This window comes from Taudactylus pleione, unplaced genomic scaffold (assembly GCF_031769625.1).
Source record: "Taudactylus pleione unplaced genomic scaffold, aTauple2 ptg000314l, whole genome shotgun sequence".
NCBI classification, from domain to species: domain Eukaryota; kingdom Metazoa; phylum Chordata; class Amphibia; order Anura; family Myobatrachidae; genus Taudactylus; species Taudactylus pleione.
In genome coordinates, this window is record NW_028284715.1 from 3,728,423 (window position 1) to 3,747,319 (window position 18,897).

The following is an 18,897-nucleotide window of genomic DNA, read 5'->3' on the forward strand; positions in this document are numbered from 1 at the left end:
TGGGATTTCCTAATCACAGATTATTACCTGGCAGAGACCCCTCTCTCTAAACTGAGATAGGACTACATCAGAGTCAGTTGTTCCTGGTCCCAACGCCATGGCCTTGGATGGTTACATAGTGCACAGCAGACAAGTCAGCCTCTGACAGCTACACAAACCAGATGGATGACACTGATGACATTTTAACAGGTTTGTAGCCTGAAAAAAATAATATATTTTGCTTATGGTGCCAGGTGTTTTTTGGAAAGACCTTTTCAGATCCAGTCCACCCATTACCAATGAGTGATAGACCGAAGCTCGGCTACCCAGCTACTGAGAATCTATTAAGCCTTGGGGGGAGATTTACCAAAGGTTGGGAGAGAAAGATAAAGTACCAACCAATCAGCTTCTGTCATTTTACAGGCAGTTTTTGAAAAATCCCAGCATGCCTTAACAGCCCATCAATTCAATTAGGGGCGATATTTGCGATTTATTGCACTCCTATGACTCACTTGAGGTGGCCCCAAAATCGTAAATCAGGACGATCAGCTTTGCCTGCAATTCACCCCTAATTAACTCAACTCCCTATGTGCCTGATGAATACAAGTTTTAACGTGGAACTACAAGTCTCAGAATACCCTAACAACCTAGGTGTCTGAAGGAAGCTGACACATGCTTTAATGTGGAACTACAAGTCTCAGCATACCCTTCTAGCCTCTATGTGTTAGAAAGAGCATTCTATCTATAAGTCAGCATGCTGGGAGTCAGGGCGTGTATGCTGGGACTTGTGGTCCCCCAGCAGCTGGAGATGCGCAGTTTGCAGGAGTCAGACCCTCCCCAGCACGGCACATAGCGCAGGACCCTCCCCTCCTCCCCCTGACCTGCTGTGGGCAGAGGACTCATCATCTCCCTCTCCGGGCTGTCCGGCGAGCTTTCCCCCCGCCTGGCCTCCTCCTTCAGGTAGTCCTGGAAATGCACCTCCCGCAGCCCCAACCACAGGCGGTTGGCGGTGCCCCTTAGGACGCGGCCGCCTCTACCGGTGAAGTTGGTCAGGTAATCCATGTCCCTGCTCCGGCCCGCGGGCTCATGTCACACTGACAGTCTGCCGCAACTTCTAGCGAACTCCGTGCAAAACTTTTCCCGCAGCCCTGCCCCTATCCCCTCCTGCCACGCCCCTCATCGAGCCCTGTCCCGCCCCCAGCTAGCTCCTCCCCTCCTGTCAGATCACTACTAGCAAGGGCCCCCCTCCCAATCATGGCAGCCCCTCTCCTGTCAGACCAAAGATCCCTCATGTCAGGGCAAGGCCCGGCAGGTTACTTCTCTCTCAGCTGGGTGCTGCTTAAACGTGTCAGGACGCTGGTTGCTGCTGCTGGGCTGTGATGTGGAATATAACAAGGAAACTGCACTTAACACAATTCACAAAGTGTACATTCATGAAATAAATAATTATTAAGTACATACCACAGACTGTTGTCATCAGAATCACTCACTGGCAGTACTCAACTAAGCCCCCAAAGGCACCAGTGTGTCTCTGTCTCTGTCCTTGGTCTGTTCATTTAGGGCCTGATTCAGCTTGAATCGCAGTTTGCTAATGCGCACGCAATCGGCTGAATGTTGCTTACTGTGCACGCGTATGCATCGCAGTGCGCGAACAGGCCACTGCGATCGGGACTGTGATCGCAGTGACTATGTAGACCCATCGCAGAGTGATTGACAGGAAGTGACGTCTGTGGGTGGTGACGGGGTGGTCAGGGAAACGCAGGTGCGCCAGTTGCGACTGGGTGCGTGCATATATTAGCCATTGGGTTTACCTACGCAGCCTGAGCGTGAGGCTGCGATGGTACTCAATTGTACCGATATTTTCGCAGTCCTGCTAAACATTACGGATTTGTGTAAGGTAAAGTGGGCGTCCTTATGTTGTGCTGCGGCGGCATAGCGATCGCAATGGATTAGCAAACTGTCGCAGTTCCAACTGCGTGTGTAATCGCTATTGAAATCGCAGTCACGATCGGTAGTGAATTAGGCCCTTAATGCCCCAAATTAGGGCTGTTCGGTGGATACCCCCTATATGGCAATCAATGCTCGCTTCTATAACGGTGATGGACAGCCGAACGTACAGCCTTCATCAGGGGCCACACATGGTAGGGCCCCTAACCTTCAAAAGGGCCACACATTACCCTGAGGGGTCTATTTACTAAGGCTATAACCATAGGGAAACCGCAGATTCTGCATGGTTTAGTAATTGGAGCAATTTAAGCATAATCCCCAACTATCCAGATTTTGGAGGCATGGGGGTATATTTACTAAACTGCAGGTTTTTAGAAATTGAGATGTTGCCCATAGCAACCAATCTGATTCTACTTAACATTTACCTAGCACCTTCTAGAAGCTAATACCTAGTATCTGATTGGTTGCTATAGGCAACATCTCCACTTTTAAAAACCCGCACTTTAGTAAATTTACTCTCTAGTCTCACTTTTTGGCCACTGTCCCGTCATCCCATCTGCATGCTGCAGTGTCCTTGTGGGAGATAAAGGTTGAAGGACCCTCTCGCATTCTCTCACTGAGCGATGGATAACGGGTGCGTGATTTGAACCTACACCCCTGTGATACATTGGCACCCCCTTTTTGGACCCATGTCTGCAACCTGACTGCCGGCTCCCAAATGTAGGGAGGTACAGTATGATTTAAGAAAAGAATAATGAAGTATACATCGGTGATAAGCTCTTGCATTAAGCAAGTAACACTGTTAATCACAGTCCTCATGATTCTCAATGGGCCAATTTACCAAACTTAGGGCCTGATTCAGCTTGGATCGCAGTTGCTAATACGCGTGCAAACGGCCGATTGTTGCGTTCTGCGCATGCGTGCGCAAACCATCCACTGCGATCGGGACTGCGATCGCAGAGGCTACACAGACCCATCGCAGAATGATTGACAGGAAGTGCCGTTTGTGGGTGGTGACGGAGGGGTGGTCGGCCGAACGCAGGTGTGCCAGTGCATTCGAACGTCGTTGAAGGGGCGTGCATAAATTATTCACTGCGATGCCATACGCAGCCTGAGGTCGTGCGTAGCTGTTAGCAATTTCTAAGTAAGGTCAGGACTTGTGCAAGTGTGTGCGAGGCTGCGATGGTACTCGATTGTACAGATAGTTTCGCTATTCTGCTAAGTATTTCGGATGTGCGTATGGTAAAGTGGGCATCCTTATGTGGTGCTGAGTTTGCATTGCGATTGCAGTGGTTTGGCTTGCTATCTCAGTTAAACTGCATGCAGTATTGCGATCCGTAGTGGATCAGGCCCTTAGATTTTCGGAGCTTGGGCGTGCATATATAGCATCAGAGAGAGAGAGACGTCTTAGCTGGGACTGGCCCTTATTAGAGCCACTGCACAACTATTTCTTATCACCATGCTATGCTGCAATAAGCAGTGATGCTTTTGTGTGCAACACTGCCCTTAATGATACATATATTTGTAGATGTTAGTAAAAAGTAAGAAACAACCTTGTCAATTATAAAGGAAGAAGTATAAAATGATTGGAAATTTATTGATAATTACTGTTTTAACACCTTCTGGTGAAAAAAAAAATAAACGTGTATTTCGTTTTTAACTTATCTATTTAAGAACTGGAGATTAAGAAAGATAACAATCTGAGTTTCCCAAATTCCCCCTACCTTTCTCCAGTCGTTTCACTACAACCCAGCACCTAACCAAGACCATTTCTTGTTTCATTAGTTTATTTTCACTTAATGTTGTAGCTCTCACTAAGGGGCCCATTTATCACGTTTGCCATGCGATCTGGGCGCGATATTAGCCATGCGATCTGGGAGCGATATTAGCGCCCATGACCACATTGAAGTATGCGATCATACCATCCAGATGTATTAATTTGCACCCGCAGGGACAGGGGCCCGAAGGGAGCCTGTCCCTGCGATGTGCTTGGAGTGTAGTGACCGCGTCGGCTGTCTCTTCACTCCTGTGCCGGGACTTCAGCGCTTGCGCAGTCTACTGACCACACATGCGCCACGGCCATTGCCTTGGGGGGGGAGGGTTCCTCCAGAACCCTCCCTCGGCAATTTTTTTGCTATGCGTAGCTCATAAGCTGCAGTAGCACATTGCCGTCTTTAGATGGCGTTAGCTGCAGGGGCCAAGCTCTGGAATGCGCTTGGTAAATCCATCAGCATCGCATGGGGGTTGTGGCTGCTTTCGGAAACGGAAGGACCGCACCTAAAATAGATATATCTCATTTGTTTAAAATAACTTTATTTTTTTTTTGCTGCTTACAGGTGATTTTTTTCACTGTCATGTTCTGTATTGCTGGATGCAGGAAATCCATATACATCATGGCCGTCTGATGCTCAGTAACGATCTATGATTCATTTCTGTGGAGCTGATGCAGAGTTGGCTTTCTTGCACCAGGTATAGGGCTGGGGCACACGTGGCCGATAATGATGACGACTACTTCCACAAGAGGACATATAGGGAAGACGCAGCATAAACTCAACTCGGCTTCCGAGCAAATATCCGTTCCGTGCGAGCAGTACAATTGTGTCCGACTCGTTAGCAAACCCTGCATCAGTCTCTGGGGTATATTTACTAAAGTGAGAGTTTTTAGAAGTGGAGATGTTGCCCATATCATTCAATCAGATTCTACTTAACATTTAACTAGCACCTTCTAGAGGATAATAGCTAGAATCTGATTGGTTGCTATGGGCAACATCTCCACTTCTAAAAACCGTCACCTTAGTACATACTGTACTTGTAAAATATCTCGCTCCCTCCTTCTGGGAGGGAGTTGTCGGGCATTCTCGGCGGGGGGCTGGGCGCGGTAAAAAGGGGGCATGGCAGGCAAATGACGCAAATTTGGGGGCGGGTCTTGGGCCGTGACAGCGCAGTTGCGCTAATGGCATTGTGAAGCAGGGGGCGGGGCCACAATAACTCGATTCAGCGCGAATCGCATCACCAGCTCCCAGCACCAGTAACAGGTGGGGGGGGCGGATATGGCGCCAGGGCCCAGGAGGTTTGTCTGCCTTTCCGGGGGACTGGGAGCGGCACCCGATTTTCAGGAGGCTCCCGGGCACATCGGGAGGGTAGGCAAGAATGCCTTAGTAAATATACCCACCCTGATTCCAGCTAACTCTAGATGTGATGTGACACGTACGGTATCTGGTGGATAAAGGAAAAAAAATACCCGTGTACACTTACCCTAGCAGACAAATGAATAAAAACTTTTTGTGGATCATCATTTGAACTGAAATGTGTTTTGCTGTGTGCAAACAAGGCAGCATCTAGGAATGCATTTAAAAAAAAGAAAATCAAAAAACGGTATAAGAAGGACTGAGCTGAAAGTAGCAGGAATAATAGTTAGTCACACATCCCTGATTTATGAATGATCGTCATTGAGAATTCTTAAAGCCTCATGACAACAGGGGTGTCAGCAGCTTGGTAACAACATAAAACACTGCTGCTCCATTCCCGTTTTAGCATTCCCCACATGTCACACATTCCCTCAGAATTGTTCATATGTCACATATTCCGTTATTGCACTAATGTGGCAGAGGATTGGCACATTTCATCACGTGGAACGTGGCATGTGGGCGGCAGTGAAAGATGGCTGCGCTTTCGATCAGCTCTGTGCCCCACCTATCCAGCTCGTAATCATCTCTCAAAAATAAAACTATTAAGTATGTGTGAAGGCGGACGGAAAATACAGAGTAATACTGAGGAGCCATGTCATCAAGTACCGAGTTGTTTCAGTTATCTTCAGGGATGCCAACTTATTTCAGCTGCTGGACCAAGTGAGATCCACTATCATTGCTGTTTCCATCTCATGCCGCTTCCTTTGTGGTGGCATCGCATACACTGCACACATTATAGATACGCCCCTGATTCTATGGCGAACTACGGGTTGCCCAGATCAGCTTCCAGTGGTTGGGAATGCTGGCACTTGAGGAACCACAAATGCCAGCATGCCCTGGCATCCAGGGCCCACTGGGATTTTTTTAAGTAACACATGCACAGTCATAGGCATCTTAAGAAACCTGCGGCCCTACATATTATGCTAATTGTAAATTTCTGTGGACGCTATTGATGCCTACTGTATGTGTTTGGCATAAGTTGTGTCCAACACTATAGGAGACAAATTGTGCACTTATTGTAAGAAAACGTAAGTTTCAAGCTTCTTATGCCCCTCCCCTTAACTAGGCCACACCCATCCCCCCCCCCCCCCCCAACATAATAACATAGTCATGGAGAATTGCCCACCTGACACACCACCTGCAACATCTTTTACTATATAAAGTACTGCATTTGTTTGTGCGTTCTTTCACAGTCTTTTCAAAATACTTTAAGCTTTACAGGATTCCTCAACAGTCTTTGCACATTATCCTGATTGCATTACCTAAAAACACCTGGTCTGGTGAAGGAAGGATGTTCAGACACCTCCTGCTGATTTCTCAGTGGACCCAGGGCCTACTCAGTGATAGTCTCTACACATCCAAGTAGTACTGTTAAATAAAAGCTTCAAGGGCTATTGTGTTGTATGTTGGCAAAGCCGGAACATCAATGAGTCAACCTAGGCCCTCATTCAGAGCCGTACGCTCTGAGCAGAGCGCACGCTCTGAATGAGGGCCGGGCTCCATTTTCATGGAGCGTCCTCCTGGACGCTCGTATAGCTGTGGGTCACCACCCACAGGCTATACGAGCGTGCATTGTGATGGCCGCGATGGTCGAGACCATCGCGACCATCGAAATTGCGAGCCGGAGCCTGCGGTTGAGGTTTTCAACCGCAAGCTCCGGAGTGATTTTGGCTCTATCAGAGCCAAAATCACTCCCACTGACATCACTAGTGATGTCAGTGGGCCGGCTTTTGACGAGAGGCGTTCCCGTGGGAACGCCCCCGGCAGGGAGGCACGCCCCCGGCACGCCCACCAAAGGGGGCGTGCTGTCAATCAACATTGACAGCACGCCCCCTTTGATCGGACACAACGAGCGAAGGACTTTCCTTCGCTCGTCGCGTCTGGCGCATGCGCACGACGGAGCTCCCTCCGTCGTGCGCATGCTCAGTCCATAACATCGACCCACTTGCGAGCGGACAGCCGCTCGCGAGTGGGTCTGAATCAGGCCCCTAGTCCCCTGCCTAAGACCATCAATATTGGTTTGGATAGTGTAATTTTCCACCAGGGCATGGCTTGAGAGACTCCTTGGACCACAGACCTACATTACTTAATATCATCACAACACACAGTTCTGTAAAAGCCACCTTGGTACATGTTGTAACGGCAGGAAAGGTGAATAATGGTGAGTAGGAAAAGGATAAAGGATTAGTGGCAACCACAAACAGGCAAACATGAACAATGCAATACTTTGAGCAATTATTATTATTATTATCCTTTATTTATATGGCGCCACAAGTGTTCCGCAGCGCCTTACATAGTACATAGAACTAATAGGTGAACAAGAAACAAGTACAGTACATTACAGTGCAGGACAAGGACACAACTTATATACATTGCTGAAATAGTGATTAAAGCACTCACAATAAGCAGCCGGGAGTTGGCAGTCCCGTGTTAGGTGCCCTAATGGGGAGTAGAGAGTAGAAGAAAATGTAAAGAGAAGCACATGAGGGAAGAGGTCCCTGCTCGTGAGAGCTTACATTCTAAGGGCATTGTCAATATGGCCAAACTAATCACTGCAATAAAGAGTATAACAGAGTGTTTACCCCCTCTATAATAACTCTCGTACTGACAACACACTCATGGCTGTCTAATACAAACTGGCACCAATTAGTCTACACCAAATGATGTAATAACTCCATACCGAGCTTGGTGAGTACAGTTTGTACACTCAACGTCAGTAACCAAGGTTACTAGCCAGTCTCTATTTGTAGAAATTACATTAGGTAACTCTCCCAGTTCATATATGAAGTCTTTAATACTTCTCCGTGCAAGTAAATTTCATTTTTGTCTACAGGTGTTGTATAGCTCAGTCTCTGTAGATATCACCTGACACTATATTACTCAGAGCACCTAATCTATCGGCACAATTTATGCCCAGATTAGGAGAAATGGCTGATGATAGCAGACAACTTGGTCCTCATAGTATTCCTCCCAGCTTTTTTTTGGGGCTGGGATGCACTGGACGCTTTCTTTCTGGCTGGTCTTCACTCATGCTCTCCCAGTGGGCCAGTGCCGGGTCTATTACTGTCTGCCTGAAATGCCCTTTCATATTTGTAGCTGGTCCCCCTTCAGCCCTTGGGAACTTCTTCCTACGACACTCACTAGAGCTGCCACATTTTCCAACTGCCTACTCCTACTTCACCAACATTCTCTGCTACACAAAGGCAATCTGAGTCTTTTCATTGGGTCCTATTGCCGGAGCGCCATTTGTACTATAATGTATATACAATGCTTATGAAGCGCAATGAGAATATCTGCTGGAAAACCCTGAGGCTCCCTCTCGGCCAGATGGATTATTTTATTAACATTGTAAGTTCCAAAAAACATGTCTTGATGAAATGTTAGAATTTCTAAAAAGCTAGTGTGTTGGTACTAAATGTTAATTTACTGATCTGATTCTAGCCATTGCGGTCAAATTAAAATTGAATCTCAACAAATTACTTGTTAGATGTGTATACCATTTGATACACACTCATACAGATTACATACATTGATAAACCAAAATATCCATCATGTAATCAAGGGCCAATAATTCATCAAAGTAAAGTCCTATACAAGTAGCACTGCTTTTATCCTCAGCATGTATGTACTTTAGAAGATGAGATAATGGAAGCAACCTAGCAGTTTGCACAAACCACAGGAGAATAGACTATTGTTGAGAGTGACAGCCGGTCTCTCCGCTACATTCCATTTTATGTCAGTTCATATTCTAATCTGCTGATGCAGTAAAACAAGAAAACACCCTTTTTAGCATTGACAGGTCTTTGTCAGATTGGAAGTAATTGAGGGACACATTTTCCTCCATGAAATACTGTATATCTATATATATAAAAAAAAGAATATTGTTTGTTGGCAAATAATTTCCACAGCTCTCAAGGTGAAGCTATTAGATCACATTTCAACAATGCGACAGAGCGACTAATCCTATATATAAAATTCATTGGTTTGTTTGTTTGTCTGTCCGGTTATGCATTCGGACACCCCTGCACCGATTGGGATGAAACCAACGCGAGGTGATCCAGTTGGATTCTGGCCAGGTTTTAGGGGGGTGAGGGTCCTCCTGTTTGTGTACGCTGGGCAAAACTTTGACCCAGGGAGCCTGTTCTAAGCCTACTACTGGATGGATTTGGACTAAAACTTCACAGAGTGTTAACACTGGATTTGGATCCAAGAAGACATACTAGGTGTTGAGGTCCTGGTCAGACCTCCTGTTGGTGTACGCAGGACTGAACTTTGACCTGGGGAGCCCGTTCTGGGCCCTCCATTGGATGGATTTGGATGAAAACTTCACAGAGGGGTGGCAATTGGTCTGGTATGCCTAACTGAGTGGTTGGGGTCCTGATCGGACCTCCCGTCAGAGTGCACCGGGCAGAACTTTGACCCATGGAGCCTGTTCGGACCCTGGGAGTCTGTTCTGAGCTTTCCACTGGATAAATTTGGATGTAAACTCACAGAATGGTTACATTGGATACCAGAACTAGGGGGTTGAGGTCCCGGTTAGACCTCCCATTTGTGTACACTGGCAGAACTTTGACCCAGGGACCCTGTTCCTGGCCTTCCACTGGATGGATCTGGATGAAAATTTCACAGAGGGGTGGCAATTGGTCTGGAATGCCTAATGGGGTGGTTGGGGTCCCAGTCAGACCTCACAGCGGAGTGCGGCGGGCAGAACTTTGACCCAGGGAGCCTGTTCTGGGCCTTCCACTGGATGGACTTGGACGACATCACATAATAAAACTTATCTTGAAGATATACCCCTGCACTGATTGGGATGAAATGTGCTCCAGTTGGATCCTGGCTAGGGTTTAGGGGGTTAGGGTCCTGTCTGACCTCCCTTTGATGTACACTGGGCAAAACTTTGACCCGGGGGTCATGTTATAAGACTTCCACTTGATGATTTGGACTAAAACTTCACAGAGTGTTAACATTGTATCCCAGAAGACAAACTAGGAGGTTGAGGTCCTGGTCAGACCTCCCCTTGGTCTATGCTGGGCAGAACTTTGACCTGGGGAGCCTATTCTGGGCCCTCCGCTGGATTAATTTGGATGAAAACCTTACAGAAGGGTGGCAATTGGTCTGGTATGCCTAATGTAGTGGGTGGGGCCCTGGTTGCACCTCACGTCAGAGTGCGCCGGGCAGAACTTTGACCCAGGGAGCCTACTCAGACCCGGGTAGCCTGTTCTGAGCCTTCCATTGGATGAACTTGGACGAAAACTGACAGAGTGCTAACATTGGATCCCAGAAGACATACTAGGGGGTTAAGGTCCCAGCTGGACCTCCCTTTGGTTTACACTGGGAAGAACTTTGACCCAGGGAGCCTGTTCTGGGCCTTGCACTGGATGGATTTGGATGAAAACTTCACAGAGGGGTGTCATTTGGTCTGGGATGTCTAATGGAGTGGTTGGTGATTCCAAGGTTCAGCTTCGGCTTCTGTGTGACCTAATTCTGTCTTCTCCCTGGTACTTCGCTGTCCTGTTGGTTCTGACCTGGCTTGTCGATAACGCTTTACATACTTCCAGCAGATCTCTCAAGCACGCCAGCACCTGTACAAGGGAACCTTGGCAGAGGGCCACGACCTGCGTGTCGGATGCAGCTGTCCATACCTCCTTGCGGGGCTCCCTAGTGAATACCACTGGCACGTTAGACTCCATGTCTCTGTTCTGGGTCTTCGCCAATCCCGAGTATGGGCCAACATCCATTACCCATCCGTGAGATGTGACAATAAAACTTAATAACTTGAAGATAAATCCGGGCAACAGTGGGAACTTCGGCTAATATATATATATGTATATATATATATATATATATATATATATATATATATATATATTTATTTGTTTTTTGCTCTACTTTTTAGTGTTTGTTTTTTCTATCTTGCCAAGTAAAGCTGGCTACATGCGATCTGATCTGCCATTCAGCATCTGAGCAAGAAGATGAATATCCCATTTGACCACATAACGAGGTGACAAATCTGAAGGAGATTTGATCACTCCAGAAGAACAATAGCATTCCAGGATCTGGCCCCCTCAACCTGGAATCCACTAAAAGTAACATCCATGCTCTCATCCTTCCCTGCCTTGACTACTGTAACCTATTCCTCTCTGGCCTATGACACTGCACGCCTCATTTTCCTCTCTCGCAAATCCATCTCTGCTGTCACTCTCTGTCAGTCACTTATCTGGCTCCCTATACTATACTGACCCAAATTCAAACTCCTCTAACTCACATACAAAGTCCTCAACCACACTTTTGGGGCCCCCTTTCTTCAAACAATCCATAACACTATATTTTGGTTCCTGATTTATTCACTATTTTTCCTACTTATATTGTAATGTCCCTTACACATTATGCCACACAGTAATTCCATTTACATATTATGCCACACAGTAATTCCATTTACATATTATGCCACACGGTAACATATAACATACTGTATATAATGGTGCCGTGTTTTTTAATGGGTTGTCTCATGTTATTCCACTGCAGCAATGAAGCTACAGGGCCTAATTCACTACGGATCGCAATTCTGCTTATACGCCCGTAATGCAGTTGCTAATATCAGCGGTGATATGTAAATGATTGCATTGGCATTGCGATCGCAGCCTGACATAAGGACGCCCACTTCCCCTTACTCACATCTGTAAACTTGTCAACATAGCAAAACAATCGGTAACATCGAGTAACATCGGATCCATATACGGCAGGTCAGACCTTACTCAGGAATTGCATACTTCAGCTTACTCTATGAGGCCTCAGGCTGCGTATGGTATCGCAGTGGCTAATTTATGCACACCCTTGCAACGCCGTTGAAAAGCACTGGCACGCATGAGTTCACCCGACCACCCCCCCGTTACCACCCACAAAGGGCACTTCCTGTCAATCACTGTGCCATGGGTCTGCGTATCCTCTGCGTTCGCTTTCCAGTTCGCATACAATGCGATGCATACACATGCACAGTATGCAACAATCGTCCGATTGCGTGTGTCTTAGAACTTGCGATCCTTGCTGAATCAGGCCCACAGTATTTATAAAGAAACACTGAGACTCCTGCATTGGGGCCAGCATTATATAACAGCATGAAAATGACAGTATAGCCTTTTGTGTTCCAAAATGTACTTTATTAGAAGGGCACTAATTTATCATATAAGGTTCATCTGTTTATTATTGTATTCTATATTTTTATCAAGGGTCTGGAGAATGACATAATATAGGAAATAATAATGAGCATATTTAATATGTATAACATGGTCTAGCCCAGTCTGATAAACTGCAGCCAAAAAGAAACAACCATCTTCGCACCCCCCCCCCCCCCACGTGGTCAACCCCCCTCATTGTCTACTAGAGCTGGTGAGTGCTGCTTAATCACACTGCCATCCACCACATAACACTAGGCTGACTCCTAGCCAGAAACATCCAAATTCAAGTCCGCAGACAACCAGACAACCCCTCCTCCGCGGCTGACCCTCTCCCCCCCGGTCGACCCACCGCTGCTGCAGCTGAACTAAGCTGCTACCACGACCCACCACCCGAAATCGCTGACACTCACCAACTGTTTCTTCTTGTACCCTCTCTCTGGAGCCTGGACGGCAGCAGCGCGGCACCTGGGCTCAGCTTCTTCTTGGCTCCTCTCCCTGAGCGTGTGCCGTAACAAGCGGTACAGTGCAGGAGGGAGGGCTCGGAGAATAGAGTGAATGAGTGAGACAGAGCGACACCCAGCGGCAGCTGTCCAATCGATCATGAGCTGCTGCTGACAGTCTGCCGGGGCCGCAAGAAACTATATAACAAGCCTCCATACAGCCCTGTCAGCGGGCCCCCTGGGAGCCGCCGGGCCCCAAGCGGGCCCTTATGTTGCCTAGCGGTAAATCTGCTACTGCTACACATAGTCCCTCTCGCCAACTCCTCCTATGATTGCCTCCTACCTAATCATCTCTTCCGTTCCAAGACTTCAGGACTTCAGCCTCCTAGCCTGTAAACATGTCTTAAAATCGATTGCACCTTCTCACAGAAGTCTATTCCTATCTCTTCATAAACTGCACCACAGTGCCCTGTTGCCCATACCCTCCTTTTGTCCACCCATTTCCCTTTAAATGTAAACTCTCTCTCTGTCTGTTTGCGCTACGTAATTATGTAATTCTGTATTTGTTAATTTATGAACCAGTTTATATCTGTCTAAAGTTTTCGCCTTGTATCCATTTAATCCTGTATGGTCTATGTTTATGTGCAGTGCTACAGAACTCTTGTGGCGCCAAATACATAAAAGATATGTAATAATAATAATGACTTATGGTATTAACTGGGCCCTGTTACTATGGTTAAAGGATTAATGCACAAAGATGTTTATAAAATCAATTTTACAAACAGATTTACCAACATGGCCGCTATTTAACAGATTAATGCTGATGAGATTATTATCGAGCACCAAGGCTGTTGAGGGAACACGTGCTGCAATGTAGCCAGCATTCATTCTGAAACACAATAAGCAACCGGTACAAATAAAAAAATCACAAGATGCACATTGTACATTATTATGTTTGAAACAATATTTCAGAAATGCTTGATAAATAGGCTCTCCCAACCGAGGTAATCACCAGCGATATCCCCATTAATGTAAGTGAAAACAGGCCCTTTACTGGCAATAATACATGTTTTCTCCAGTAGGAGAGCTTTTTACCTTTTGATAAATCAGCCCCTGAGTTTTATACCTAACACTACAGTTTATGAATGGGCTGTAGCTCATGGGCCAGAACAGTGTACAGGGCCGGACTAGCCCACAGGGAGGCAGGGAAAATCCCCAGTGGGCGCCACTGCCTGTGGGCCCCTCCTCCTCCCTTATGGGTCAGGTTCCAAACTGTGCACTGAAATAATACATTGTTACTCTATTAATGGGTCAATTACTTGGCGGTGAGAGGACCACTGACTGGTGGCTGACATGGGTCCACTCCCTACTGCTGCATTCCACTCGGAGGTTTCTTCGTGCCCTCGTCCGACACTTGCCGTGTATTCGCCCCAAAGCTAAAATGTGCCGGTCAGCTTCATCTGCTAGGTACTGTACTAATTCTCAAACAGGGTTAAGAAAATAAAGATTGAAGTATGGGAACTGGTTACTTATCCTTGTATGTAGGTTGTCAGCAATATTTCTAAAGTCATTATGTTGACGTGACATGTGCAGTAAATGCTTTTATTAGCATAACAAACTTATCAGGGCACTGCTATCCATCCCTACATTATATTCTCCATAATCTGGACATGTTCATCAATGTAAATGCATATGGAGCTTGCAAAACGACTGAAATAATAGCATTACTCAAGTCATAGTCTCATTTATTGCATAGTAAAATATTAGAAAATCTTACTGATAAAAGTTTAACTTGAATCTGAAGGTGTTTCATCTGTCCTGTCTAAAGCTAATACACAGATTCTCAACCTCGGTCCTCAGGACCCCAAACAGTGCATGTTTTCCAGGTCTCCTCACAGAATCAAAAGTGAAATTAGCTCCTCCTGTGGCTCTTTTAAAGTGTGTCAGTGAGTAGTGTATCCTGTGCAGTTGACCTGGAAAATGTGACCTGTGTGAGGTCCTGAGGGCAGAGTTTGAGAACCACTGTGCTAATATATGGTTATAAAAGTTTGTATTATGGAAATACTAGTATATAAAATTCACTTGAGGCTGGATTGAGATTTTATGTAATGTTATTGAAAATTTACTAGAGTAAACAGCAATTATCTGAAATGTAAAAGGCAGCATAATTAAATATGTAAGACTCTCTATGATTAATTGCATGTATATATAATTATACCTCCCAAATGTCTGCGCCTGGGTGGGATATTCACAATTTTTGGAGGACTGTCCTTAGGCCCAATGGTCAGGATGTTTGTCACAATTCGCAGGGGAGTTGGGAGGTGTTGTGTGTGGTGGCACCGGGGTCAGTGACACGTGGTGCATTAAACAGTCCCCCCTGTGCACGCATGCACTGGAGACACAGGAAGGGGACGTGGCCTCACTGGAAGGCTGTGTCTCCTTCAACCCGAGGTCCTGGCTTCTCGGGAAGCACCCTTTTACATCACCCAGATGGCGTGCCCGGCATTCCCATAGATGCTGGGCTGCCCCCGGAGACAGTCTCTACACCGCTGTCTCCTCCCCAGTGACAGGAGCCAGGTAATGATAATGTCACAGCGCAGCACCCGGCTCCCTGTCACTGCGGAGGAGCCGCCATTTTGGTGTCACCCTCTGGAAGGGTGACACCTCGGTGCGGTCTACACCCCTTGTGACGCCTCTGTATGTCGTAAACATGTGGTTGCACGGCAGGGGAGTATTAAGAGAGAAGGGGGCCCCTGTGCAGTCTCCCCGTCAGGGCTCCCTCCTGTCTGTCCGGCGACTGATGGCACCGCAGTGCAGCCTCTTGCAGCGCAATTATGGGCACAAGTAGACTCTTGCGCTCTGTCAAAGTCTACAGTGCATTCGCAGGTCTACAGGGTAATGGCGGCCATTTTCGCGGCGATTGTTCCACTGAGCTTAATGCCGGAAAAATGCCCGCCGCTCAATTTTCCAGTGATTTGTGCAGCACTGGCGCTGCCGATGCGGGACTCCGGAGAGGTTAGTATTGAATAAATGGGTGCACACTCTGCACTCATTATAGATACGCCACTGTTGCATGGGGCAAATGGGCACCTAGGCAGAACATGTAAGGTATGCAAGTGCAATATTTCTTCTGCATGCAGGGAAATTGCTGCCTGGTTTAGTAAGAGATAGAAAATTTCTGGTCAGCCTTATTTTTACACCCACACACACACAAAGAGGAAACGTAATAGATTGCAAGATTTAAGCATCGGCGAGATCTTGGTGAATGTGCCCGATGGTTTAAAGTGGCAATCATTTAAATGAAAAACAAACACACCCGAACTTTGGGGTTCCGAGCCGAACCGAGTCACTTTGGGGCATTGAGTAGAACACACTTCCGACTCTGGACTTCTCACAAGTTTGGAACTCGGATCTAAAAAACGGATCTCACATGTTTGGATTGCATGTAAGTCCCTCCCTCATGATTTCAGGTGCTGTGATGAGGTCAAAATAAACTAGAAATGAATTATATTGATGCTCATAATACTATAGGAAGTACAAAAACAGGTCCAAGTCACATGATTTTAGCTGTTTTTATAAATTTTTAAAGAAAACCAAAACCAAACTGAACCTAAACATACCAAAACCAAAACATGGGGGTTCTGTGCACAGCTCTATTTAAACTTCAGGCAGATTCACCAGCTATTACATGTCCCCCAATATGTGTTTGTGCGTGTATTGCAGTTAATCCCAACAAGGCAGGAAGTTTTACTCCTTCAAAGAGCATGAAAGCATCACTATATTTTACAGATGAACATTAGCATGTTCTATCAATGTTCCCAAAATTAAAGCCTTGCTACAGGCTAGGTGGCGCTAATTTGACACCTGTTTAGGCCCTGCAGGTTGGAATCCTCCCCTATAGGATTAAAAGGGTGTGTGACCACACCTGTCTGCAGCCCAGTATAGACATCAGTGAGCAGCTGGAAAGCTGGGAGAACCAGTTAGAGATGGACAAACGTCTGAGAGGACTGGAATCTGCCAAACAGACTCGGAGGGACCAGTACAGACCAAGACTGCAGGAAGTCTGAAGAAGGCTCTGTGATAGGCAACCCAATACATTTCAACGGCATGGGCGGCTCTCTGACCTTCAATGGGACCTAGTTCAGATGTTGACCTTCTGAATGTTGTCATTTAAAATGTCGACACAAGAATGTTGTCATGTTCTGAATGTTGACACGAGTAGAATGACAACAGGTAACATCAACAATGTCGACATCATCATCATGCTGACATGTTCAAAATGACATTGTGGATGCCGACAGTATGAGCATGGACGTATACCACAACTTCCCGCAGAATGTGGGACATTTGGGAGGTATGAGGTAGCTGTTATATATTGGACACTTACACAGACACTACAGTAGTCACTGATAATAATGTTCTCTGTATGGGGAAGATTTATCAAGTCTTGTGGAGGGAAGCTAATAGCAACATATCACTTTTTTTTCTCTCCAAGATTTGATACATCTCCCCCTATATGTGATCATACTGCTCTCAGTTTTGGAGCACTTTCTCAGAAGTTCACCTTGTCAGAGGTTTATGCATATTTAATCAATCCCTCATCCGTGGTTACACATTATACATTCTGAGGCCGTCTCAAAGTTGATTTCAAGTCAGCGGATTCTGGTAAATATGCCTCTTAGACACTTGCTGGACAGTATGGGGGATTCTCTATCTCATGTACTGTGCATTAATGTGGTATAGACGGGATCACCAACATGCTCTTTATTATTATACATACTGGGCCTGATTCAGAGGCGCTCGCAAAAAGCGAGCACTCGCTCCGAATCAGGGCGGGCGCTGTTTTTTTTAGGAGCGGTCTCCTGGCCGCTTGCATAGCTGTGGGTGACCACCCACAGCTATAGCGAGCGGCCATGATGATGGTCGCGATGGTCAAGATCATCGCGACCATCAGGCTTGCGACGAGACCCTTGTGGTAGGGTCTCACTCATCGCAAACCCCAGAGAGCTCTAACATAGCCGGAAGCTCTCCACTGACATCACTCGTGATGTCAGTGGGGCCGCCCCCACATGGCAAGCGTTCCCTCGGCCCGCCCACTCAACATCGACAGCCCGTCCCCTTTGGTGCGAGACCCGGAGCGACGGATTGCACGTCGCTAGCCGGGTCTCGTGCATGCGCACGACGGAGCCGGCTCCATCGTGCGCATGCTCTGTGGGCCACCATCGACCCGATTGCGAGCACTCAGCACTTGCGACCGGGTCTGAATCAGGCCCACTGTATGGTACAGTGTACCATACTTGCCTATTCTCCCGATTCGCCCGGGAGCCTCACGAAAATCTGGTTCCCTCCCCCCCCCCCCCGGAAATGCTGGCAAGTCTCCCGGCTAGCTGACACCTCCGGACCCCCCGCAGTTACTACACAAGCAGCCCCGGCAGCGGGGAGGGGGGATGACGCGATTCGCGCTGAATCACGTCATTATGACCCCGTCCCCTGCTTCACAATGCCGGTAGTAAGCCCGAAGGATGACATGTAAACATGAAGGACATTTAAACCACAAGTGTTTTGAGTGTTGCCAGTTTAATAATATTTTGGATATTGCCCCTTTCAGTTTAGCTGGTCTTATGCGGCCAATGAATGTTTCATGGGGAGTGGTCTAAGAGTATATAAGGGAGTGATGTATGGGAATCTGCCTCTTTGTTCCAGTGTTTCCCACCCTCCCTCCCTATTTTTATTTTTTGTTTGTTGAATGTATGATGGTTGGTTTGGTGGTTACGGAAAAGAACGACACTTGGAGTTACTTTATGTTAATAATTAGGCTTAGTGGGTGCGCTCTCATTAAAGTGGAGTAAGGCGACAGCCAATTGTCCTGGATGGGAAATGGCTCTTCCACCTGGACCGGTGGTTTGATGGTAAAAGAGAGTTGATCACCAATGCTTGGCTTGTGTGTGTCTTTGTTTGAGCTGTTTGGTTGTGTGGAAAAGAACGACACTTGGAGTTAGTTTATGTTAATAGTTAGGCTTAGTGGGTGCGCTCTCATTAAAGTGGAGTAAGGCGACAGCCAATTGTCCTGGACGGGAAATGGCTCTTCCACCTGGACCAGTGGTTTGATGGTAAAAGAGAGTTGATCACCAATGTTTGGCTTGTGTGTGTGTCTTTGTTTGAGCTGTT

At 46.8% G+C, this 18,897-nt stretch overlaps 1 protein-coding gene across 4 annotated transcripts in view; it reads right to left on the minus strand.

Moving 5' to 3' along the window:
• Positions 1 to 18,897, minus strand: part of OXR1 (oxidation resistance 1) — a 610,641-nt gene that overhangs the window by 103,350 nt on the left and 488,394 nt on the right. For 2 of the 4 annotated variants that reach the window (XM_088442641.1, XM_088442640.1), the window contains exon 1: positions 861 to 1,127. The exons of the other annotated variants lie outside the window; for them this stretch is intronic. In XM_088442641.1, coding sequence (XP_088298767.1) covers positions 861 to 1,041 — 181 coding nt within the window. In that variant the 5' untranslated portion in view covers positions 1,042 to 1,127. Of the gene's footprint in view, positions 1 to 860; positions 1,128 to 18,897 lie in introns of those variants that run through there. 4 annotated transcript variants of the gene reach the window in all.